The sequence below is a fragment of the Hemiscyllium ocellatum genome, chromosome 5, assembly GCF_020745735.1.
Source record: "Hemiscyllium ocellatum isolate sHemOce1 chromosome 5, sHemOce1.pat.X.cur, whole genome shotgun sequence".
NCBI classification, from domain to species: Eukaryota; Metazoa; Chordata; class Chondrichthyes; order Orectolobiformes; family Hemiscylliidae; genus Hemiscyllium; species Hemiscyllium ocellatum.
In genome coordinates this window covers 104087039-104113705 of record NC_083405.1, presented here as the reverse complement: position 1 = coordinate 104113705, position 26667 = coordinate 104087039, and the positions used below count along the sequence as shown (strand labels likewise).

The window sequence follows — 26667 nt, the reverse complement described above, 5'->3', positions numbered from 1 at the left end:
GAGAAAGTGAGCACTGTGCAGATGCTGACGATCAAAGCTGAAAAATGTGTTGCTGGAAAAGCGCAGCAGGTCAGGCAGCATCCAAGGAGCAAGAGAATCGATGTTTCGGGCATAAGCCCTGAAGAAGGGCTTATGCCTGAAACGTCGCTCCGAAAGCTAGTGTGCTTCCAATTAAACCTGTTGGACTATAACCTGGTGTTGTCATTTTTAAATTTGTACACCCCAGTCCAACACCGGCATCTCCAAATCATGACTATAATTCAACCTGTTTTGGCTCTACACTTGAAGGAAAGTTGTTCCTATTGGTGTCCTGCTGCCATACAAGGAGAAACAACAGCAGGTTTTCCAGTCCTTCTTTTGCTACTTAGATAAATATTTGAGCATGAACAAGTTCAGGCAGGAAGTTGAAGCTGTACAAAGTAGATATCTTATTTAATTTTATTGAATATCCTTTGTACATAAAACTTTGCATTAGGTGCTTTATATGAACTTCTCTGTTGGTGACTACTTGATTTTTAATGTTCCTTTCAGCAGTCATTGGGGCCATTGTGACACAGACAAAAGCTATGAGGAACAGTAATCAAAATTACAGTTCCTAAAATTACTTGCACAACTAGCTTTCACAGATTTGAATCTAAAACTTGATTTTTCTAGGACATTCATTTATTTTTATTCACGGGATACAGGCATCACCGGATGAGTGCCACAGTATTTATTTCTTATCCATAACTGCCCAAAGGGCAGTTAAGAGCCAACCACATTCCTGGTGGAGCTGTAGTCGCATGTAGGCCAGACCAAGTAAGGACAGCAGTTTCCCTTCCTAAAGGACATTAGTGAACCAAATGGGTTTTATTTACAACAATCAACATTGGTTTCATGGTTGTTAGACACTTCATTCCAGATTTATTATTGAATACTTTGGCACTGAGCCTGGCACTGTTGCTCAGAAGTGAAGCGGGGAAAATAGAAAAGCGCTAGTGGTAGGGGACTCAATAGTTAGACTGATTGAGAGAAGATTTTGCGTTCAGGAATGGGACTCCTGGAAAGTATGTTGCCTCCCCTCTGCCAGGGTCTGGGATGGCACCAATCGGGTTTACAAGATTCTGAAGGGGGAGGGTCAGCAGCCAGAAATCATGGTAGATATAGCCAGGAAAGGGTTGAGAATCTGAAAAGTGACTACAGAGAATTAGGTTGGAAGCTGAAGAGCAGGACAAGTAGAATAGTGTTCTCAGGTTTGCTACTGGTGCCACGAGATAGTGAGATGAGGAACAGTCAACGAATGCAGCTTAACACGTGGCTGCGAGGCTGGTACAGGAGGGAGGGCTTCAGATACCTAGACCATTGGGATACCTTTTGGGGAAGATGGTACCTGTACATGAAGGATGGGTTGCACCTGAACTGGAAGGGCACAAATGTCCTGGGTGGGAGATTTGCTCATGTGATTCAGGAGGGTTTAAATTAGTTTGTCAGGGGACTGGGAATCAGAGCCACGTGTCTGAGAGGGGGTCAGTTGCAGACAGGGCAGTGACAGGTTATATTAAATCCATCAGGAAGGTTTCTCGTGATGAGACCAAGGGATTAGTTAATGTGTGTCTGCTTTAATGCAAGGAGTGTCCAAAATGAGAGTGACGAACTTAGAGCATGGATCAGTACTTGGGGCTACGATGTTGTGGCCATAATGGAGACGTGGGTTTCACAGGGACAGGAATGGTTGCTTGATGTTCCAGGATTTAGAACGTTTTAAAAAGAACAGGGAGGGTGGAAAAAGAGGAAGGGGGCGTAGCATTGCTAATCAGAGAGTGCATCACAGCTACAGAAACAAAGGAAGGTTTGTCTACTGAGTCAGTATGAGTGGAAGTTGGGAACAGCCACTGTATTGGGAGTTTTCTATAGACCACCTAATAGCAGTAGAGAGGTTGAAGATCTCATAGGCAGGCAGATTCTGGAAAAATGCAGAAGTAGCAGGGTTGTTGTTATGGGTGATTTCAACTTTCCCAATATCAACTGGAACCTCCCTCATACAGATGGTTTGGATGGAGCCGTTTTTGTCAGGTGTTCAGGAGGGTTTCCTTACACAGTATGTAGACAGACCGTCGAGGGATGAGGCCATTTTGGATTTGGTGTTCTGCAACGACCAGGACAGGTGTCAGATCTTGCACTTTGGTGAAAGTGATTACAGGAGAAAGTGAGGTCTGCAGATGCTGGAGATCAGAGCTGAAAATGTGTTGCAGGGCATAAGCCCTGATTCCTGATGAAGGGCTTATGCCCGAAACGTCGAATTTCCTGTTCCTTGGATGCTGCCTGACCTGCTGTGCTTTTCCAGCAACACATTTTCAGCTCTGAAAGTGATTACAACTGTCTCGTATTTAGTATAGCCTTGGAGAATAAAAGGAGCAGTTTCCGAGGGAAGATATTTAATTGGGGAAAAGGAAATTATGACGCTATCAGACAGGAGTTGGGAAGTACAGGCCGGGAGCAATTGTTCCACAGAAAGGGCATAACAGACATATTGGGGACTATTTAAGCAGCAGTTGTTGCGAGTGATGCACGAATTTGTTCCTCTGAGACGGGTAAGATTAAGGAACCTTGGATGATGAGAACAGAGGAACTTCTCATCAAAAGAAAGAAGGCACATCTATAGAGGACTACAGGCTTGCTAGGAAGGAACTCAGAAATGGACTGAGGAGAGCAAGGAGGGGGCACGAAAAAGGCTTGGCCAGAAGGATTAGGGAGAACCCATAGACATTTTACTCCTACGTGAGGAATAAGAGAACGATCAGGGAGAAGGTAGGGCTGATCAGGGATAGCGGAGGGAACTTGTGCGTGGAGTCTGAACAATTGGAGGAAGTCCTAAATGAGTTTTTTGCTTCTGTTTTCACCAAGGAAAGGGAACTTGTTGTAAATGAAAACTTAGAGGAGCTGGGATACAGTCTTGACCAGATCAAGATTGATGAAGTTGATGTGCTAGAAATTTTGGAAAACATTAAGATTGAAAAGTCCCCAGGGCCAGACCAGATTTAACCTAGGCTGCTCCGGGAAACAAGAAAGGAGGTTGCTAAGCTGCTGGCGAGGATATTTGCGTCCTCACTCTCCACAGGATTGTACCAGAGGATTGGAAGGAGACAAATGTTGTTCCTCTTTTCAAGAAGGGTAATAGGGAAATCCCTGGCAATTACAAACGGGTCAGTTTTACGTCTATGGTCAGCAAAGTTTTGGAAATAATTCTGATGGATAGAATTTATGACTATTTGGCAAAGCAAAGTGTGATTAAAGACAGTCAGCATGGCTTTGTGAGGGGCAGGTCATGCCTCACAAATCTTATTGGGTTCTTTTGAGGAGGTGTCAAGACAGGTCAACATTGGTCGAGAAGTGGATGTGGTGTATATGTACTTCACCAAGGCATTTCATAGGGTTCCCCATGGTAGGTTCATTCATAAAGTCAGGAAGTATGGGATACAGGGAGATTTGGCTATCTGGATTCAGAATTGGCTGGCTGACAGAAGGCAGAGAGTGGTTGTAGATAGAAAATATTCTGCCTGGAGGTCAGTGTTGAGTGGGGTACCTCAGGGCTCTATTCCTGGGTCTCTGCTCTTTGTAGTTTTTATAAATGACTTGGATGAGGAGGTTGAGGGGTGGGTTAGTAAATTTGCAGATGACACAAAGGTTGGAGGTGTCGAGGGCTATTTAAAGACAGGATTCTTGGCATTGTGGAGGAACAGAGTGATCTGGGTGTGCAAGTACATAGATCCCTCAAAGTTGTCACCCAAGTGGATAGGGTTGTTAAGAAAGCATATGGTGTTTTGGCTTTCATTAACAGGGGGATCGAGTATAAGAGCCGTGAGGTTTTGCTGCAGCTCTACAAGTCCCTGGTGAGACCACACATAGAATATTGTGTCCAGTTCTGGTCAGCCTACTATAGGAAAGATAGGCTTTGGAGAGGGTGCAAAGAAGGTTTACTAGAATGCTGCCTGGACTGGAGGGCTTGCCTTATGAAGAAAGGTTGAATAAGCTTGGACTTTTCTCTCTGGTGAGAAGGAGAAAGAGAGGAGACCTGATCGAGGTACACAAGATAACAAGAGGAACAGAGAGTCAATAGCCAGACACTTTCCCCAGGGCAGGATTGACTGGTACGAGGAGTCACAGTTTGAAGATATTAGGAGGAAGGTATAAAGGAGACGTCGGAGGTAGATCCTTTACGCAGAGAGTTGTGAATGCATTGCCAGCTGTGGTGGTGGAAGCAGAGACATTGGGGACTTTTAAGCGACTGCTGGACATGCACGTGGATAGCAGTGAGTTGAGGGGTGCGTAGGTTAAGGTAATATATTTTACATTAGGATTAAACTTCTGCACAACATCATGGGTCAAAGGGCCTGTTCTGTGCTGTACGTTTCTATGTTCTAATTCAAGGTTCTTTGTCTGCTGTGGTGGGATTCGAGCCCAGGTCCCTAGAACATTATCTGGATTACTAATCTAACGCTAATACCAGTAGGGCATCAAAAAATATGAAACCAAGGTTGCATAAATGTTTCTCAATCACTTTCATCCCATGAAAAAGAAATGTTTACATGAGGAACGTGGCTCTAATAGAGAATTTTACCCAATGATATTTGCCCTTCTCCACAAATGTCCATGTAAGACCATTTTCCCCAAAACATTTTCAGTGTTGATTTGCAAATCTTCAAAAAAAGATACTACAGTGAGACCACTTTCTCATTAAAAGGATGTTGGAGAAAAGTAACAGATGAAAATAACTTTTACTTTTTGCCTCATTGGTACATGGAGGACACTTTTTTTTATACTAATATGTTGTATGTTATTTTGTGTGATCTCATGGAGAAATTGGCATAACACACTAGTATAAATGGATATGGATAGTTTAGTACCTTAACAGGAAAGTTTTGAAAAAATTACTAGTTCCTTGCTGCCATTCAAAAAATGTGGTTGAAAAATACAAGTCACATAATTACGTGGTAGCCTTACTTGGAATTAACACTCCCTTAATACGTAGCTTCCTACTGGAAGAACAAGATCCGTGGATCATCCTAATATTGAAATTGACCTTCTTTATCTGATCTGATCTTGACCTTGAAAATTACCTTTGTACTCTTTGAACAAAGTTGGTAGATGTGCTTAGTTTAATGTTCATTGTTCAGAAACAGTTTAGTAAATTGCCCTAATCTGAGCATGTAGTTTCTGGTTTTGAAAGCCTTATAAGCATTCACTTTACTGCTGCATTTAATGCTTAAGTAGTTCACAAAATATTGTATTGGTGGTTAAAAGATTTATAAAGAAAATCTGAACTGCTGGAATAAAAATGACATTTTTGATTTTTGTTTCATGTATGCTGCAAAATAAACAAGATCAGTGGCAATTCAGTTATGATTGCAAAATCTTTGAGATAAGAAGAATACGTCTTAATCCCAGTTAGAATGTTTCACAGAAAAAGTAATCTTTGATCGACTTCAACAATTTAACTTTTATGCTGTAGATAGAGGCCATTCAGCCCATTAAGAGAAACCATCCACCCATTCTAGTCATGCCTACCAGCCTTGGTTTAAAGCATTGTGCTCCCCTCTTTAGCTCAATCCCTTCTTGTCTTTTACAACTTATGTTCTAAGTAGATGATATGAATGTGTTTTTGTTCTTTTTGTTGGGTTTTTTGGTTAAATTAGTAAAATTAAATCATTTTTTAAAACATAAAATTGAACATAGTTCAAAATACAATGGTGTTAACAGCTAGTGACTTAATCTACAGCTGGTAATGTGTAAAACCAAGATTCTCTTCCTCTGGGAAGCTCCTTCATGGTGATTGGCTGCATAGATTCAACCTCCTTTTGCTGTGTGGCATGCAAGTAGACCTTAATGGAGGTTTATAAAATCATGGTGGGCATGGATTAAGTCAATATCAACGGTCTTTTCCCTAGCATGGGAGAGTTCAAAACTGGGGTCATTTTTTCAGGTGAGAGAGAATGACTTAAAGGGGACAGGAGGGGCAACCTTTTTATGGAGTGGCTTGTGGGTGGAATGAACTGCCAGAGAAAGTGGTGGATAACGCCATTTAAAATACATTCGGTTAAGTTCACGGATAAGAAAGGTTTGGAGGGATATGGGACAGGCTCAGACTGATGGGACTAGTTTAGTTTGGGAACATGGTCGGTGTGGACTGGTTGGACCGAAGGGTCTGTTTCCATGCTGTATGACTGTAGTCATGTGTTTAGGCTGCAGAAGGTTGGTACCACTTGTTCAGGTATTCCTGGTGCTGCTCCCAGTATGCCATCCTATACACTACATTGAACTGGAATTCAGCTCCTGGCTTGGTAGTAACAGTAGAGTGGGTGATATGCCGGGCCATGAGGTTGCTGATTGTGGTTGAATACAGTTCTGCAGCTGCTCATGGCTGCAATACATCCTGGATATCCCTTCTTGAATTGCTCGATCTATTTGAAATCTGCCCTGTTTAATGCTACACTAAATGGTAGTAGTGTTTAACATAACATGGCGAAAGATTTCTTCCAGGTGGTGGGGAGCTGCCTTCTTGAATGCCTACAGTCCATGTGCTGTAGGTAGCCCCTCAATACTGTTAGAGAAGGAATTCCAGGATTTTGATCCAATGACACTGAAGGAACGTGATATATTTCCAAGTGAGGGTAGAGAATAGCTTGGAGGGGAAGTTGCAGGTGGTGTTACCATATATCTGCTGTCATTGTCCTTCTACATGATCAAGGTTCTGGGTTGGAAGATACTTTTTAAGGAGCCTTGGAAAATGTTTGTAATACATCTTGTAGTGTCTCAACTGGACATTGGTGGTGCAGGAAGTGGATATTTATGGATATGGTGCCACTCAAGCTGACTCTTTTTATTCTGACTTCTATCAAGCTGCTTGAGTGTTTTTGGAGCTGCACTCACCCAGACAAGTGGGGAGTTTCTTGTAGATGATTCACATGTTTTGGGGTGTCAGGAAGTAAGTTACTTGCTGTGGTATTCCTAGCCTCTGACCTGCACTCATAGCCACTGTATTCATATGGCTATCACAGTTAATTTTCTTGTCAGTAGTGAGCCCCAGGATGTTGATAGTTGTGGATTTGGTGATGGCGGCATTGAATTTCAGGGGATGATGGTTAGCTTCTCTTGATGGAGCAGATCATTGCCTGCCATTGTGTGGCATGAATGCTAATTGCCATTTTTCAGCCCAAGCTTGGATATTGTGCAATTCTTACTACATTTCAATATAGACTATGGTAGTGTCTGAGGAGTCATGAATGATGGTGTACATTGTGCAGTAATCAGTAAACACCTCACTTCTGACCTTTTCATGGTGGAAAAAAATCACCTGAAGTAGCTGAAAATGATGGCCTGAGGACACTACCCTGAAGAACTCCTGCAGAGATGATTGACCTCCAACAAGCACAACTATCTCCCTAAATCTAACTGGAATTCCTTCTCTAACAGTATTGAGGGGCTACCTACAGCACATGGACTGTAGGCATTCAAGAAGACAGCTCCCTACCACCTGGAAGAAATCTTTCGCCATGTAATGTTAAACACTACCACCATTTAGTGTAGCATTAAACAGGGCAGATTTCAAATAGATTGAGAAATTCAAGAGTTTCCCTCTGATTTCTACTAGTTCCAGTATTGTTAGGACTTCTTCAAGCACTATGGTCAATTGTTGTCAAGGGCTGTCACTCTCCCCTCACTTGGAATTCATTTCTTTTGTCTATGTTTAAACCAAGGCTGTAATGAGGTCAGGAGCTGACTGGCCCTGGTGGAACCCAAACTGGGTGTCACTGAGCAGGTGCTGCCTGCTAGCACTTTCGCTGACCCCTTCCATCACTTCACTGATGATCGAGAGTAGTCTGATGGGTTGGATTTGTTGCATACAGGACATAACTGGGCAATTTTCCATATTTTGGGTAGATGCCAGTGTTATAACTGCACTGGAGCTGCTTGGCTAGAGGAGCAGCCAGTTCTGGTGTACAAGTCTTCAGTACTATTGCTGGAATACCAGGGCCCATAGCCGTTGCAGTATCCAGTGACTCAAACCATCCCTTGATAGCGAGTGGAGGTAATCAAATTGGCCAAAGACTGGTATATTTGATGCTGAGGACCTTTGGCGAAGGCTGAAGTGGATCATCTTAGTAATTCTGGCTGAAGATAATTAGAATTAGAATTCTTATAGTGTGGAAACAAGCAGCCTTCTCTTTTGCACTAATATATTGGGCTCCCCCATTACTGAGGATGAGATTTGTCTAGAGCCTCCTACTCCACTGAGTTGATTGTCATCCACCTTTTATAGCTGTGTGGCAGAACTGTGGGTCTTAGGTCAGATCTGTTGATTGTGAAGTCACTTGGTTCTGTCTATCATTTGTTCCTTTATGCTGTTTAATGTGCAAGTAGTCCTGTCTGGCAGCTGTTTCAGGTTGACATGACATTTTTAGTTATGTCTTCCTGCATGCTGGATTGAACCAGAGTTGATCCCCTGGCTTGATACTGGTAGGGTGGGAGATATGTCAGGCCATGAAGTTGATGGTTGATGGTGCTTTTGACGGCCCACAAAGCCTGATAGATGCCCAGTCTTGAGTTGCTACATCTGTTTAAATGGTGATAGTGCCATACAACACAATAGAGGGTATTCTGGATGTAAGTTTGTTTACTGAGCTGGAAGGTTCGTTTTCAGATGTTTCATCACCATACTAGGTAGCATTATCAGTGAGTCTCTAATGACGCACTGGTGGTATGGCCTGCTTTTTAATTTGTGTCCAGGTTTCCTTGGTTTGGTGATGTCATTTCCTGTTTTTCTTTTCTTGGGGGTGGTAAATGGGATTCAAGTCGGTGTTTGTTGATAGAAGGATGGCCCTCCAACCAGAACACTAGGAATTCTCGTGCTTGTCTCTGTTTAGCTTGTCCTAGGATGGATATGTTGTCCCACTTGAAGTGGTGTCCTTCCTCATCTGTATGTAAAGATATTGTGGGAGTCGGTCATGTCTTTTTGTGGCTAGTTGATGTTCATGTATCCTGGTGGCTAGTTTGCTGCCTGTTTGTCCAATGTAGTGTTTGTTACAGTTCTTGCAAGGTCTTTTGTAAATGACATTACTTTTGCTTGTTGTCTGTATAAGGTCTTTCAAGTTCACTAGCTGCTGTTTTAGTGTGTTGGTGGATTTGTCAGCTATTAAGATGCCAAGGGGTCTCCGTAGTCTGGCAGTCATTTCTGAGATGTCTTTGATGTAGGGGAGAGTGGCTAGGGCTTCTGGATGTGTTTTGTCTGCTTGTTTGGGTTTGTTGCTGAGAAATTGGCGGACTGTGTTCATTGGGTACCCGTTCTTTTTGAATACACTTTATAGGTGATTTTCCTCTGCTCTGCGAGTTCCTCTGTGTTGCTGTGTGGTGGCTTATTGAAATAATGTTCTAATAAAGCTCTGTGTGGGTGTTGGGATGATTGCTTCTGTAGTTCAGTATTTGATCCATATGTGTTGTTTTCCTGTAGTCACTGGTTTGGAGTTGCCCATTGGTTGTTCACTCTACTGCGACATCTAGGAATGGTCGTTTGTTGTTGTTTTCCTCCTCTTCAGCGAATTTTATGCCAGTAAGAGTATTATTGATGGTCTTGAGGATTCCTTGAATTTGTTTTGTTTAGTGATGACAAAGGTGTCACCCACGTAGCAGACCCAAAGTTTGGATTGGATGGTTGGCAGAGCTGTTTGTTCAAGTCTCTGCATTACTGCCTTTGCTAAGAACCCTAATATCGGAGATTCCATGGGTGTTCCGTTGGTTTGTCTGTAGGCTTTGTTGTTGAAGGTGAAGTGGATGATAAGGCATAGATCCACTAGCTTGACGATATTATTCTTGCTGATGAAGTTACTGGTGTTTGGTGCATGTGTCTTTGGTTCTTCTAATAATGTTGTTAGTGTTTCCTTGGCTGGGTTGATGTTGATGGGTGTGAATAGTGCTGTTACATCAAAGGAGACCATTATTTCATCCTCTTCTATTTTGGTATCATTTCGGTCTTCAGGAATTCTTGAATAGAGCGGCGTGAGTCTTCTACTAAGTGTTTTAGTCTTTGGTGTAGCTCCTTGGATAATCTGTAAGTTGGTGTTCCAGGTAGCGAGACTATGGGTCTGAGGGGGACTCCTCCTGGTTTGTGAATTTTGGATAATTCATAGAAGTGTGGTGTGTTGGATCCGTCTAGTTTCATTTTTTTGGAAGTCGGTTTTATTAATATCTCCAGATTTCTGAAGGTTTTTTTGAGTAGGGCTGTGATTCGGTTCTCTAGTTGTGGGATCGGGTCTATTGTTGGTATCTGTAAGCAGTGCATTCGCTTCTCAGTATAGGGGTCTCTGACTTAAAATGGCTGTCAAGCGTCAGCAGGTAGGAGAACAATATTTTGGGTAGAGGGTATTCTCCATGAGAAGGCAATACTTTACCTCCACAAGGACTGTGTGGAGGTCACTCTTGCTGATACTGTCATGGAAAGATGCATTTGTGGCAGGTGGGTTGGTACGGATGAAGTAAATTCTGATGCTTGACTACTCTGAAACAGCCCTCCTTATTTTGGCACAGTCCTGAATTGTTGAAAGGAAGAATTTGACACTGTTGGCAGGAAAAGTGACAGGGTTGTGTTTTCTGTTGTTTCCTGTGCCTAGGTTGATGTCAGGTGGTCTGTGTCCAGCTCACTCCTTTTTTGGAGACTTTCTAGCAATCGTTACAATGGAGGCCATTTCAGAGGGTAGTTAAGAGTGAACCAGATTGCTTTGTGTCTGGAGTTGCCTATATTTGATTTGATTTGAATTTATTGTTCTGTGTATTGAAGTACAGTGAAAGTTTTTGTTTACAAGCATACAGCTAGATCATACTAAGCAGGGATGTATAGATCAAAGGCTGTTTAAAAAAACAATCTGAGGCATACAGGTTATGTTGCACAAGGCATGCACTAGGCGAGATCTGTATCATTTGAGGTTAGACAGTCCATTCATCAGTCTAATAATGGCCAGGAAGAAGCTGTTCCTGAACCTGTTAGTCCATGTGTTCAAGATTCTGTATCTTCTGCCTGATGGAGGAGGTTGTAGGAAGTCATTACTGGGGTATGGTTGGTCTTTGATAATGTTGGCAGCCTTTCTGCAGTAATAAAATGTGTAAATAGAGTCCATGGATGGTAGATTGCCTTCCGTGATGGTCTGGGCTTTGCACACAATCTTCTGTAGTTTCTTATGGTCCTGGGCAGAGCAGTTGCTATACCCAGCTTATGCCTGAAATGTTGATTCTCCTGCTCTTTGGATGTTGCCTGATCTGTGCTTTTCCAGCACCACACTCTTGACATATGCACCCAGACAGTATGCTTTCAATAATGCATCTGTAGAAGTTAGTGATGGTCCTTTATGGACATGCTAAATTTCCTGAGCATGAAGAGGTGTTATTGTGCCACCTTGACTATTGCACCCATGCAGGAAGTCCAGGATAGGTTGTCAGTTATCATCACTCCAAGGAACTTGATGCTGTCTACCCTCTCATAGGCTAGATCAGGTGAGTATGGTGGATTTCCTTTTCTACAGCATATTAGCGAATGCGACGAGTTTTTTCTGATAATTTATACTGGTTTCATGGTCATCATTAGACCTTTTATTTTAGGTCAGTAATGGTGCTACCGAGCCACTCTTGGTAGACTGAAGCTTCCTATTTAGAATACTCTGTGCCCTCCTTGTGTGTCCAAATAATGTTGAACATGTCAGAGAACTGTTTGTCTGTGAGGAGGGATGGTAGGTTGTAATCACTTACTGCTATTTGACCTGATTCAGTGTGGAATCCAGAGTCAATAACAGAGCAACTCCCTCACTGCTATATATCGTTGTGTGATAACCTCTAGTGAATCTGAAATGTTGCCGGGATAAGATCGTCAAGGATGGTGGTTGTAGTGAGCAGTTTTCTTCAACTGGTTGTAGAAAGGTGTTGCAGAAATTTGATGTATTTCCAAATTGTGGTGGTGTGATTTGGAGCTGGTTTCTGTTATTCTTCTCCATGGTTGTGGTTGTTGATTTGGGAACTGCAGTGCACCTTGGGTAGCACATACTGCAATATGACCTATCCCACTCCTTTCTTAGGACAGAGGTAGTCTGCACTCATTGGATGGAACACTTTAAGGATCTCCTCAAGTCCAAATCTGAATTTAATTTTGTTGCCATTAGCATTCTACGCATCAGCACCTCAACACAACCTTAGCCTGACACAAGGTTGAAAAGGCCATCCGATTGCTGAGAACCAACCAGTTCACTGGTGCAGATGGAATCCTCAACTGAAATACTGTAATATATTCAAGAAACATATTTGACATGAATAACTGATTTCATCTTCCTCATCTGGAAGGTGGATTTCAGCAGATCTTCAAAATGCCAAAATTGTGGCAAATTCGACAATGGACTTTGGACTGTTTTATGGTGACTGCAGACAGGCTGCCTTGTTGCAGAAGGATCATTACAAAATTTCTTCACTAGTCACCTTCTGGCAATAGTCTTCATGGTGCAGATTCTAACCTTCAGGAGTGTTAATGTCATCCTGATTTCCCCCCTCAGTTGAAGCAAAATGCTTAGAGACAGTGTAGTTTTACCTCCTTCACTTTTATTCCATGCACTGGAGGGAGAGAGAATGATCGCCCATGTGCACAGAGACATGGGTTCTGTGTCTTGGTTTCTCAATGAATCATATCATCATTTTACAGGGAGGAACATCCAGATTTTATATATATCTATAGATATATAGATATATTATTTTTATTTATATATATATATAAAATAATATATCTATATATCTATAGATATATATAAAATCTGGATGTTCCTCCCTGTAAAATGATGATACCATTACAGTCAGCAAGTGTCAATAGTAAAGACTAAGCCATCTGCTGTATCACAATGAATAACTGGTTTCACATGATGAATACTTAACTGACTACCTACTGAATGTTTCTAATATTGTTAAATAGCTTTACATAATGAATGCTTTTCCACCTTGTTAACCCATTACCTTTGCATCCAGCACTCCACTGTTAACTACAAGTTCTTATCTGATCTGAGTCATGCTCAGGTGAACCTTTTTGTTTCACAAAACCCAGAACGTAACTCTTTCCCTACCTGCTTATACGTTCTCATTAAGGTCGCAGCTGATAGTAATCCTGGATATGTTGGATCCCAGGATGAAACTAGGTTTGATGGATCATATATGTTTTGCCGTTGTTTAATGTTGTGCTTTGTTATTGAACCAGAAGATCTTGAACAATGGAACATAAGCTTGGTTGCTTTCGTGTTGTAGGTTTGTTACAATTAGAAGCATCAAAACATAGTTTTATCAAAATCAAATCATTATTCATTACAAGGACTCCATCCCAGAGAAACATCACTTTCATTTCATCTTCCCGTTACTGACACAATGCAGTTTTTTTTTCTCTTGAATTCCTTTCCTTACCATTCACCTCTCAGTCCAATGTCATAAAACTTTCACAGTTCTGATGGTCTAAATTTTCTGTGTTCTAACAACTTGAAGATTTTTTATCTGAATTCTCTTGTTTCAGAAACTTCACAGAATAGAAACTACTTTTGCTGAAATTTCTGGTTCCCCAGAACTGAACTGGAAAAAACTTAGCTCAGAGAAACCAAACTACCTTCTGAACTGAATACTGGATGCTTCTGAATTAACTTTGAAACCTTTGTTCTGAAATCAAAACTAAACCAATTGCCGCAATAAATTTATTTAGCAGAATAAATAATTTATCTATTAACACCACAGGAATTTGCTAGGCAGTGAACTCAATGTTCTTAGAAATTATGTAGTAAGGTCATCTGTCCAAATGACTTCCTGACCTCTTTAACAAAATCCTTGCAGAGCTGACTACAATCTCACCGCATCCATTTTAAAATTCAGTTTCCAAAAATACAATGCACCTTTTCATCACAAGCACAATAAAAATGATCTTCACAGTGAAAGTTGAAGAACAATTGGCATAGCATAGTTGGGGGCAGTGATGCATAATGAGAGCCAACTGGTAGAAAACCCTTTTCTTGCTGATATTTAGCTTAAGACCCAGTCTCTCATATACCTCTGTAAACATGGCCTATGAATGCACACACATGTAAGCATGGTCTGAACAGAGTAGCAGCAATCATTTATATATGGCCCTCTTGGACCTCACAAAGGTGTTCAGATTTGTCAACTTGGGAAAATGATACTGTTCCCCTCAAATTTGGCTATTCACAGAAAGAACAACATTGTCTACCTGTTGTACAAGAAGTGTTGCAGAGGTGCTGGTGTTGCACTGGGGTGGACAAGGTCAGAAGTCACATGAAACCAGGTTATAGTACAACAGTTTTATTTGAAATCACAAGCTTTGTCATCTGACAAAGAGGAGTAACTCTCCAAGACCTTGTGATATCAAATAAACTGTTGGACTATAACCCAAGTCAGAAGTCACACGACACTTGCACAACAATGTGCCAGCTCTTGATCCACTGCAAATCCAATTGGTGTACAAACTGGGATCAAACAAAGCTATGTTATCATTCCAAAACTCTTCTCCATCTTCAAGACTGCTTCACAAGTCCATATCCATGCAGCTCATGCTGGAGTGAGCTTCTGTCTCAGGTTGAGTGTGAAACTGTTCTCCTGCATCATTCCAGTCACAGTCATTTGAGCTGCAGTAGACAGACTGTGTGCATACATGAGAGCACTTTCATAGGCCATGTTTACAGAGTTATGGGAGACTGGGTCTTAAGCTAAATATCAGGAAGAAAAGGGGCTTCTATAAGCCAGCTCCCACTGTGCAGCACTGTCCCCAAGCTATTTCTCCTTCAGCATGCTGAAGTGTCATTGGGGGAGCACTTTTGGGACCAGTGACCATAATTCTATTTGTTTTAAAATAGTGATGGAAAAGGATAGACTGGATCTGAAAGTTGAAGTTCTAAATGGAGAAAGGCCCATTTTGACAGTATTAGGCAAGAACTTTGCTGGAAAAGCGCAGCAGGTCAGACAGCATCCAAGGAACAGGAAATTCGACGTTTCGGGTATAAGCCCTTCATCAGGAATGAGGAAAGTGTGTCCAGCAGGCTAAGATAAAAGGTAGGGAGGAGGGACTTGGGGGGAGGGGCGATGGAGATGTGATAGGTGGAAGGAAGTCAAGGTGAGGGTGATAGGCCGGAGTGGGGTGGGGGCGGAGAGGTCAGGAAGAAGATTGCAGGTTAGGGAGGCGGTGCTGAGTTCGAGGGATTCGACTGAGACAAGATGGAGGGAGGGGAAATGAGGAAACTGGAGAAATCTGAGTTCATCACTTGTGGTTGGAGGGTTCCCAGGCAGAAGATGAGACGCTCCTCCTCCAACTGTCGTGTTGTTATGGTCTGGCGAGGGAGGAGTCCAAGGACCTGCATGTCCTTGGTGGAGTGGGAGGGGGAGTTAGTGTTGAGCCACGGGGTGGTTGGGTTGGTTGGTCCAGGTGTCCCAGAGGTGTTCTCTGAAACGTTCCGCAACTAGGCGGCCTGTCTCCCCAATGTAGAGGAGGCCACATCGGGTGCAGCGGATGCAATAGATGATGTGTGTGGAGGTGCAGGTGAATTTGTGGCGGATATGGAAGGATCCCTTGGGGCCTTGGAGAGAAGTAAGGGAGGAGGTGTGGGAGCAAGTTTTGCATTTCTTGCGGTTGCAGGGGAAGGTGCCGAGAGTGGAGGTGGGTTGGTGGGGGGTGTGGACCTGACCTGAGGGAATCACGGAGGGAGTGGTCTTTTCGGAACGCTGATAGGGGAGGGGAGGGAAATATATCCCTGTTGGTGGGGTCCGTTTGTAAGTGGCGGAAATGATGGCGGATGATACGCTATATATGGAGGTTGTGGGGTGGTAGGTGAGAACCAGTGGGGTTCTGTCCTGGTGGTGGTTGGAGGGGTGGGGCTCAAGGGCGGAGGAGCAGGAAGTGGAGGAGATGTGGTGGAGGGCATTATCACATCTGGGGGAAATCTGCAGTCCTTGAAGAAGGAGGCCATCTGGACTGTATGGTATTGGAACTGGTCCTCCTGGGAGCAGATGCGGCAGAGACTAAGGAATTGGGAATATGGGATGGCGTTTTTGCAGGGGGCAGGGTGGGAGGAGGTGTAGTCTAGGTAGCTGTGGGAGTCAGTCGGTTTATAGTAGATGTCCGTGTTGATTTGGTCGCCTGAGATAGAAATGGAAAGGTCTAGGAAGGGGAGGGAGGAGTCTGAGACGGTCCAGGTGAATTTGAGGTCGGGGTGGAAGGTGTTGGTAAAGTGGATGAACTGTTCAACCTCCTCGTGGGAGCACGAGGCAGCGCTGATACAGTCATCGATGTAGCGGAGGAAAAGGTGGGGTGTGGTGCCAGTGTAGTTGCGGAAGATGGACTATTCCACATATCCTACGAAGAGGCAACTCCTTTGGTTTGGAGGAAGTGGGAGGATTGGAAAGAGAAGTTGTTCAGAGTGAGGACCAGTTCAGTCAGTCGAAGGAGGGTGTCAGTGGAAGGGTACTGGTTGGTACGGCGGGAAAGGAAGAAGCGGAGGGCTTTGAGTCCTTCGTGATGGGGGACGGAGGTGTACAGGGACTGCATGTCCATTGTGAAGATAAGGCGTTGGGGACCGGGAAAGTGAAAATCATGGAGGAGGTGGAGGGCGTGAGTGGTGCCCTTAAGTATAACTCTTACTGCCTTTATACTCTGAGAGAAATCGGGAGGGCAAAAAGGGGACATGAGATAGCTTCGGCATAGGGTTAAGGAGAATCCAAAGGGCAATAGGGTAACTATGGAGAGAATAAGGCCTCTCGAAGATCAGCAAGGCGACCTTTGTGTGGAGCCAGAGGAGATGGGGCAAATAAATGAGTATTTTGCATCAGTATTTACTGTGGAAAAGGACATGGAAGATATAGAATGTAGGGAAATAGATGGTGACATCTTGAAAAATGTCCATATTACAGAGGAGGAAGTGCTGGATATCTTGAAACGCATAAAAGTGGATAAATCCCTAGGGCCTGATCAGGTGTACCCTCGAACTCTGGGAATCTAGGGAAGTAATTGCTGGCCTCTTACTGAGATATCTGTATCATTGCTAGTCACAGGTGAGGTGCCAGAAGACTGGAGGCTGGCTTAGTGGTGCCACTGTTTAAGAAGGGTGGTAAGGACAGGCCAGGGAACTATAGATCAGTGAGTCTAACGTCAGTTGTTGGAGGGAATTCTGAGGGACGGGATTTATGTGTATTTGGAAAGGCAAGGACTGATTAGGGATAGTCAACATGGCTTTGCATGTGGAAAACCATGTCTCACAAACTTGATTGAGTATTTTGAAAAAGTAACAAAGAAGATTGATGAGGGCAGAGCAGCAAATATGATTTCTATGGACTTCAATAAGGCATTCGACAAGGTTCCCCATGGGAGACTGGTGAGCAAGGTAGATTTCATGGAAGAAAGGGAGAACTCTCCATTTGGATACAGAACTGGCTCAAAGGTAGAAGACAGAGGGTGGTGGTGGAGGGTTGTTTTTCAGACTGGAGGCCTGTGACCAGTGGAGTGCCACAAGGATCGCTGCTGGGTTCTGCTACTTTTTGTCATTTTATATAAATTATTTGGATGTGAGCATAAGAAGTATAGTTAGTAAGTTTGCAGATGACACTAAAATTGGAGGTGTCATGGACAGCGAAAAAGGTTACCTCCGATTACAACAGGATCTTGATCAGATGGGCCAGTGGGCTGAGAAGTGACAGATGGAGTTTAATTTAGATAAATGCGAGTTGCTGCATTTTGGGAAAGCAAATCTTAGCAGGACTTATACACTTAATGGTAAGGTCCTAGGGAGTGTTACTGAACAAAGAGCTCTTGGAGTGCAGGTTCTTAGCTCCTTGAAAATGGAGTTGCAGGTAGATAGGACAGTGAAGAAAAAGTTTGGTATGCTTTCCTTTATTGGTCAGCGTATTGGGAGGTAATGTTGCGGCCGTACAGGACATTGGTTAGGCCACTGTTGGAATATTGCTTGCAATTCTGGTCTCCTTCCTATCGGAAAGATGTTGTGAAACTTGAAAGGGTTCAGAAAAGGGTTCAGGGGCGACATGGTGGCACAGTGCCTCACAGCGCCTGGGACCCAGGTTCAATTCCCGGCTCGGTCAACTGTCTGTGTGGAGTTTGCACATTCTCCCCGTGTCTGCATGGGTGCTCTGGTTTCCTCACACAGTCCAAAAATGTGCAGGTTAGGTGAATTGGCCATGCTAAATTGCCCGTGGCGTTGGGGTAAATGTAGGGCAAGGTGTCTGGGTGGGTTGCTCTTCGGAGGGTCAATGTGGACTTGTTGGACCGAAGGGCCTGTTTCCACACTTAGGGAACCTAATCTAATCTAATCTACTCTAATCTTAAAAAAAAGAGCTACAAGGCTCTTGCCAGGGTTGGAGGATTTGAACTCTAGGGAGAGGTTGAATGGGTTAAGGCTGCTTTCCCTGAAGCATCGGAGGCTGAGTGGGTGACCTTTTATAGAAGTTTATACAATCATGTGGGGAATGGATAGGCTAAATAGACAAAGTCTTTTCCCTGAGGTGGGGGAGTCCAGAACTAGAGGGCATAGGATTAGTGTGAGAGAGGAAAGATATAAAAGAGACCTAAGAGGCAACTTTTTCATTCAAAGGGTGGTACGTGTATGGAATGAGCTGCCAGAGGAAGTGGTGGAGGTTGGTACAATTGCAATGTTTAAGAGGCATTTGGATGGGTATATGAATAGGAAGGGTTTGAAGGGATATGGGCCGGGTGCTGGCAGGTGGGACTAGATTGGGTTGTGATATCTAGTCAGCATGGACGGGTTGGCCCGAAGGGTCTGTTTCCATCTCTGTACATCTCCTGACTCTAAACCTGAACATTCCACACACCGCTACCTACAGCAGCTGGGTGGATTCAGGATTGGCCTGTTTAATCATGTATGGATCTATAACCCTATAATGGGGAAAAAGTCCTCTTTGTTCTCAAGGTACAGTCTAAGAAAGGAAAATAAATTTTATGCCACTCACGGAGGTTGCTTTGTCCTAATTGGTGTCCTGTTGCCTCGGTGTTTTTGAGCTTCGTTTGTCCAGAAATTGGTGCACTTTGCATAACTCTCTTAACATCTGGCTTGTAAGTAATAGAAAATCTTCAGTGAGTCATTGCAGAATGCTGGTGTCTGACCTACATTTGTATTTATATAAAATAAAAGCAAAATACTGCAAATACTAGAATCTATACATGTTCATAAAATGTTGAGAAAATCTGGTCAGGCAAAATCTGTAGAAAGAAAGAACATTAATATTTTGAGTTTGTGACAATTCAAAACTGCAATCAGCTGGGAGATAGTAATTTAAATGCAGTTGACAGAGGGCAGAAGGAGGAGTAAGTAGGACAGATGGTGAGGATGGCCAGAGCAAAAGAGAAAGGGAGTGCTAATGGTGTTAAAAGTGAGATTGAAGTGTAAAATATATGCAAATGATAGTTGTGAAAAGGAGAAAATAAGTGCTTTGCTGACAGCAGAAACATCCTGACACAGTGTTCGGGGTGGGGGATGAAGAGTACAAAAGAAGAGAATACTCATGTATTAATGTAAAGTATATGGCTGGTCCAGTTAGATTTTTGTTCAGCGATGCTTTTCTCTTACTTACTGTCTTTCCTCCTTTTGTGCTTGCTCTTCTTCTCTTTCTTTCCTCTTTTCTCTTACTCTTTCTTTCTCGCACTTCTTTCTGTCTCACTCCTTTCTGCTTTTGTCCATAACCTGGTATTTGTGAAACATGAATATTCGTTACCTGGCACCAATCAGCCCAAACTCATGAGTTTCTGAGGAATGGTGTGTGGGACCGAAGACCGCAATCATTGTTGAATTTCCCCACTTATTACCTTATGGTTGGAAAGCCATTGATGCAATTGAAGATGGTTGGGTCTAAGAGACTGCCTTGAGCTTTTGAATGTGTGAAGAGACAGCCAACTGATGTAAATAAATCCTGCAATCTTCCATTGGTATATAAATATTAATAGTGAAAGTGTGGTATAAGAAGGATGGGGCCAATTAGAGACCAAAAAAGGGATTTATTCATGGAAACATTGCATCAACCTTTAGCAAAAGAAGAAATATTGCCAAGGTTGTGGTGAAAGGAAATAATTCAAATACATGAAGAGGAGCCGTTGGAGTTACTGCCTTTTATTTACAGTTGAATCAGGTCTCAGGATTGAATAAAAGATATCCAAAGACACCAAGGGAAGTGAGAGTAGAAATTGGAGGTATTGGCCATAATTTTCCAGTCTATCTTAGACCTAGGTGATGCCAGAGGACAAACTAATTGCAACTTGTTTTTAAAAAAAACCGTAAAGGTGAGTTCAGAAACTGTGTATATCTATTAGTATAATCATGTTGGTGGCACAACTTCTAGAAAACAATAATTCAAGACAAAAATCTCTTGGGGAATCTGGATTAATTAAGAAATGCCAGCATGGATTTGGTAAGGGATAGCTTTGCTTAACTAATTAGATTGGATTAGATTACATTCCGACCCGCCAAAGCGCAACCTACCCAGACCCCTAACACTACGGGCAATTTAGAATGGCCAATTCACCTGACCCGCACATCTTTGGACTGTGGGAGGAAACCGGAGTACCCGGAGGAAACCCACGCAGACACGGGGAGAACTTGCAAACTCCACACAGTCAATCGCCTGAGGCGGGAATTGAACCCGGGTCTCTGGCGCTGTGAGGCAGCAGTGCTAGCCACTGTGCCGCCCACTAAGACTTTGTTTTCTGAAGAGGTAGTTGAGTAGGTCAGTGAGGATAATGCTGTTGATGTGGCACAAGTGGATGTCTAGAGACATTTGAGACAGTGCCACAATTATGAACAAAGTTTCAGCTTCGATTACTAACAGTGTGGAAACAGGCCCTTCAGGCCAACAAGTCCACACCAACCCTCCGAAGAGCAAACCACCCAGACCCATTCCCCTGCACCTAACACTACGGGCAATTTAGCATGGCCAATTTACCTAACCTGCACATTTTTGCACTGTGGGAGGAAACAGGAGCACCCGGAGGAAATCCATGCAGACAGTTGCCTGAGGCAGGAATTGAACCCAGGTCTCTGGCGCTGTGAGGCAGTAGTGCTAACCACAGTGCCGCCCACTCTTAGAGTAAAAGGAATAGTAACACATAGATCTGAAAATAGCTGAGCAATGGGAAATATTAGTATTCAATGGATGTTTTTCTGACTGCAGGAAGATTTATGGCTGGACTCTCAAGGAATCTGTGTTATACCATAAGATACAGGAGCAGAATTAGGCCATTTAGTTCATTTGAGTCAGCTCTGCCATTCAAACGTAGCTGATATGTTTCTCAACCTCATTCTCCTACCGCCTTCCTTTGATCTGCTTACTAATCTAGAATCTATGTCAAAAAGTATGGTGCTGGCAAAGCACAGCCAGTCAGGCAGCATCCGAGGAGCAGGAGAGTCAATGTTTCAAGCATAAGCTCTTCATCAGGAATCTATTTATCTCTATCATAAATACACTCAATGACGTGGCCAATGTTGCATAAGGTTGTGATGAATTCCACAGATGTACCACCCTCTGGCTGAGAAATTCCTCCTCATCCCTGTTCTAAAGGGTTTCCTCTTCACTCTGATGCTGTGCCCTAGAGCCCGAGTAGAAGAGGAGTGTGGGTCTGGTTGGGATGCTTTTCAGGGGATTGGTGGGAACTCAATGGGACAAATGGCTTCGTTCTAAATTGTGGGAATTCTATGATTATAGAAACATCCTCTCCACAACCACTCTTTCTGGACCTCTCAATATTCTTTTAAGTTTAATTGTGATTTCCCCCCACACATCCTACTACCCTCCTCAGAGTACAGACCCAGAATCCTCAACTGCTCCTCACGTGACAAGCCCTTCATTCCCAGTATCATTCCTGTGAACCTCCTATGGAGACCCTCCGAGGCCAGCATATTTTTCCTTTGATACCTGGCCCAAAACTATTCTCCATATTCCAAATGTTGTCGAACCTGAACCTTAGCAGGTTATTCCTGCTCTTTGTATTCTCGCCCTCTTGAAATGAATGCTATCATTGCATTTAGCATCCTAACTACCAACTGAACTTGCATGTTAATCTTAAGAGAAATAGTGTATGCCTCTTAATAAAGAGCAAAACCTCACACTTTCTCACATTGTATTCTATCTACCACTTCTTTGCCCACTCTGCAAACCTGTCCAAGTCCTTCTGCAGACTTCCTGCTTCCTCAACACTACCTTTCCTCCACCTATCATTATTGCTAAGTTTGCAGTTGACACAATGCCCTTAGTTCCTTCATCTTAATCATTAATGTTAATTGGAAGTATTCTGAACAGTAAGGATAATACTGTAGAACTTCAAAAAGACAAAGAGTTTGATGGAATGGCTAGAAAACTGGCAGATGAAATTTAATGCAGTGAAGTCCGACCTGATTCGTATTGGTAGCATGTTGGCTCAGTGGTTAGCAATGCTGTCTCACAGCACCAGAGACCCAAGTTCAATTCCACAGTTCGGTAACTGTGCAAGCGTAGATATTCTGTGTCTGCATGGGTTTCCTCCAGGCACTCCGGTTTCCTCCCACAGTTCAAAAATGTGCGGATTAGGTGGATTGGCAATGCTAAATTGCCCATTATGTCCAGGGATGTGTAGGATGGCCATAGGGGTTGCAGGGATTGTGGAGAGAGGGGAATGGGTCTGGGTCTGGGTGGGATGTTCTTTTATTAGTCTGTGTGTACTTGTTGGGCCGAAGGGCCTGTTTCCAGACATAGTACGATTTCTACTCTATTATCTTCCTTTCTGCAAAATTTAGCTCCAGTTATTGGATAGTTTTCTCCCTAATTCCTGTGACTTCATCAGTTTTACTGAAACCCTGGTATCATGTTGGTCAACTCTTGCCTTGATATCAAGGGCAGTCATTTTCATCTCACCTGGAATTCAGCTCTTGATCCATGTTTGGCAAAGACTATTAAATCTAGAGTTCAGTTCCTGGCAGGACACAAGCTCTTATCAGTGAGTAGATTATTGGAAAGTGAGTGCTGTTGGATAGTATTGTTGATGATCCCTTCCATCAATTTGTTGCTGACTGAATGTAAACTGATGGTGCATTAAACAATGAATCACTTGAGGTATTACAACCAATTCAATGTCAGTAAAATGCTGCTTTCTATATTTATATGTTAAGCACATTGGAGCTATTTTTGCAATGAATTTATGCTGCCAATGTTGTACAAACTATTGTGAAAGAGTTACTAGATAACAAACTGCAAAATAAGATTAGCTTGTATACGAAACATTGGAGCAAATTGAAATTAAATATTCAGTATACTTCTGTATCAGTCCAATCTGATAAAACCTTACTGTTCATTAGTGATTTCCAGAACAGACTTTGGATTTTTTTATTATTAGTTGTAGGTAGTTTAAATTGTCTGCATATTTTTATGTAGAAATACCATACTTTGTAGTTTTTCCATTTGGAACTGAGTTTTTCCATTTTTCACCAGCAAATCGTAACTTTTGACATGCCTTTTAATTATTTTGTATGTAAACATTTAATTGGTGTAATACCAAAAATGTTGTTAGTACCCTAAATTCTACACTTCACAAAATGATAATATTTGAACTTTTAAAAATAAAGTTGCATATTGGTGTGGAATCATACAAACTAGAAGTAGGACATTCAGCCCCTCTAACCTGCACCACCATTTAATAAAATCATCGATTTCATTGTGATCCCAAATCTGCCATCTACCTGACAGCAATGCAACCCTTTTGCTTAACAAGAATCTACCTACCTTTGCCTTAAATAAAGAATTGTAGTAAATTACTGAGCGGCATTGTTTTTGGATTTTGTTAAAATGTCAATTTGTCTAATTGCGCAAGGTGAAATATTTCAGAATAATTTTTAAAATGGTCAAACTTTTGTGCTAGGATGAATTCGAAAACCAAAATCTAGTTTTGTGGGCATTGACTTATTTAACTTGGTTATTCAGGTTATCATATACTTTACCAGATTTGCCTTGTACAGAACATTTTTTGATTTGAGAAGTAACCTTACTGTCTTTCGGCAGTACAAATAAACAAACCTTGCAATTGTTTACTCCGAGTTGCGCAATACCCTGTGACAGATTACAACCTGCCCATTGAGTTTTGAACTGTAGTTATTATTGTATGAGACATGTGACATTTCCCCTTTTCCCAACAGACCATTTTACAAAAAAAAACCCAAGCGCTGGCACTTTGAGTGTTGTTGTAGAGGGCGCCGTTTCCAACTGCTTCTTGCAAAGTTGTTGTGACTGAGGGTATCCATGTTGTGGCGTAGTTGAATTAGGAAGCGAACGGGGGGGGGGGGAAGAAGAAGTGAAAAGAAAACGGTCAGTCGTCGTGATAAGGATCTCGCATGTTGGGGGGAAAAAACGGGTCAAAAACACAGACTCCGATCGAAAAGAGAGTTTTCGTTTTCCGTGGAGCCGATGGTTAAAAACGAGAGGGGGGGAGGGTGGGGAAGGAGAATTCGGAAAGATTTGGCAAAGGTAGGAGGAGAATCGGAGATGAGAGGGTTTTATACAGAATATCCTACAAAGGCGAAGGGTGGGCTGATTTGACTTGCAGCCAGGCGAGGAGAGAAAATAATAATCCTTCATAAATCCAGCCAGCAGCAGCAGCAACATCCTCCTGCCGTACCAACCGACCGCCGGCCGGTTGATGGGAGGGGGTGGGGACTGCGCGCGCAGCTCGGCCGAGCCTCGTCCCTGTTGCTGTGCATTGTGGGATGGCTGGACTTTAATGACCGCCATGTTGGCCATGGCGTATTGAAGTCGACAAAAGGAACCTAAACGGACCGGGGGAAAAACCGCCTTTCTTCCGCTTCCAACCCCCGTTTTTTCTTCATGGAATGGAACTAGGAGCTCCAATCTCTCATCCATGATAGGTTCCGGGCGGCTCCGTGTAGGTTTTACCGGGTGTAGGCGTCAACATTTCATCAGCGACTAAAAAAAAACGCATTATATATATATTTATATATTTCCTTCCAACTACAACCTCCCTCCCTCTCTCCTTCCCCTCCTCTCTCTCTCTCGCTCTCTCCCGCGGTGGTATTTGGGTTTCTAATCCGCCGCGAACACGCACATACAAACCGAGGGAGAGCCGAGAATAATGAGCAAACTGTCGTTTCGGGCAAGGGCGCTCGATGCATCGAAACCCCTACCCGTGTATCGGTGCGAGGATTTGCCGGATCTGCACGAATATGCCTCCATCAACCGAGCGGTGCCCCAGATGCCCACGGGGATGGAGAAGGAGGAGGAATCGGTAGGTGTACACGGGGCGGGTTTGGACGGTCGTGTTTTTTTTTTAACATGCCCGTTCATTTTTGGACAAAGTGTTTTAAAAATTTAATTTTTATTCGGACGTGTTTGTTGGCCGCGGGCGGTTTTGGGGGAGGGAGGGGGGTGGTGGATAGTGTTGGGTTGCTGGGAGGTGTTGCCTGTGTGCGCAGGTTGCGCGGCCGCCATTACACGGCTCTCGCTCGCTTCCTCCCAAACATGGGGCCGGGCCGCGGAAACGGAGAGACGGGGCCCCCGGAACCACCCACACTTTATCCCTCCGCTCTGGAGGAAGGCTGTCCTTTATTGTTTCTTTTTATTATTCGAAAAACAGTCGATGGTCCCGTCACGTCGGTTTTGTTCCACCTCCCGCCCCGGTCGCCGAGCGGGTGGAGGAAACAAGTATTTTGTTCCTTGGATGTGGAAGATATTATTTTTACCCCCTCGGTGTACAAAAGATCACGTGACTGCCGAGGCAGCCATTTTGTTGTGTTTCTCTCTGGGTTGGGCCCGAGCTTAGCAGCTGCTAACTCCAGTAGGAGGGTGGCGCTAGAGAGCCCGAATTTGTTTGGTTTTGGGGGGTGGTGTTGTACCGTAGACGAGTCTGTACTTCACTCAGTTCCAGGTCTCTGCAATATATGGACATTGTTTTTCTTCGCTTTGCTTTTCTTTTGTACGTTCAGTGCATAAGTTGATTTGCAACACTTCACTACGTGTCACTGAACAGAGACCATTATGGAAGTATCACTGCTTTTTAGTCTCAGCACGTGCGCGAGTTATGACCTGTTGTGCAGTGCCATAGCGTGGACCAGCAGGGAGACTCTTCCTTGCATTGCAAATTGCTACTATAACTGAGTCCGTGCAGAGACCATTAGTCGTATAGCCGTATGTAGTCGTATGTTTTGTGCCGTGTCCGTCGCATCTACAGCCAGTTTGAATGGTAGTCTTTTGGATGACATACAAAATTTAAGTTTATTCTTAATTTACACTTGATACTATTGCTTATAAGAATTCTAGAGGTTGAATATCGCCGTGTTTTGCTGATGTTTTTGGAAAATCTCCAGAATCGTGATCTGTAAAAGCAAAATGTTACACTAATGGTTAGAGTGGCGAGGCTGTCAGTGACCAAGATTCAGTATTGTAGTTATGGTTTGATTATTATTAGGTATACTGAAATTGTCAGGCAAGATGTTAGATTAAAGTCAGGGATGGTTTATTATGTGAATATGTAATGCCGCAGGATTCTGTTAATGTAAAGTTGCTGGAACTTGCCATTAATCTAACCTAATCTAAATAGAGGAGAAATGTATCCCTTAATTGCTGTCATCTAACTTT

At 43.2% G+C, this 26667-nt stretch overlaps 1 protein-coding gene across 3 annotated transcripts in view; it reads left to right on the top strand.

The window, feature by feature from the left end:
- Positions 1 to 26667, top strand: part of LOC132815811 (enhancer of polycomb homolog 1-like) — a 238959-nt gene that overhangs the window by 95103 nt on the left and 117189 nt on the right. For 2 of the 3 annotated variants that reach the window (XM_060825072.1, XM_060825073.1), the window contains exon 1: positions 24790 to 25318. The exons of the other annotated variant lie outside the window; for it this stretch is intronic. In XM_060825072.1, the coding sequence (XP_060681055.1) occupies positions 25166 to 25318 (153 nt within the window). In that variant the 5' untranslated portion in view covers positions 24790 to 25165. Of the gene's footprint in view, positions 1 to 24789; positions 25319 to 26667 lie in introns of those variants that run through there. 3 annotated transcript variants of the gene reach the window in all.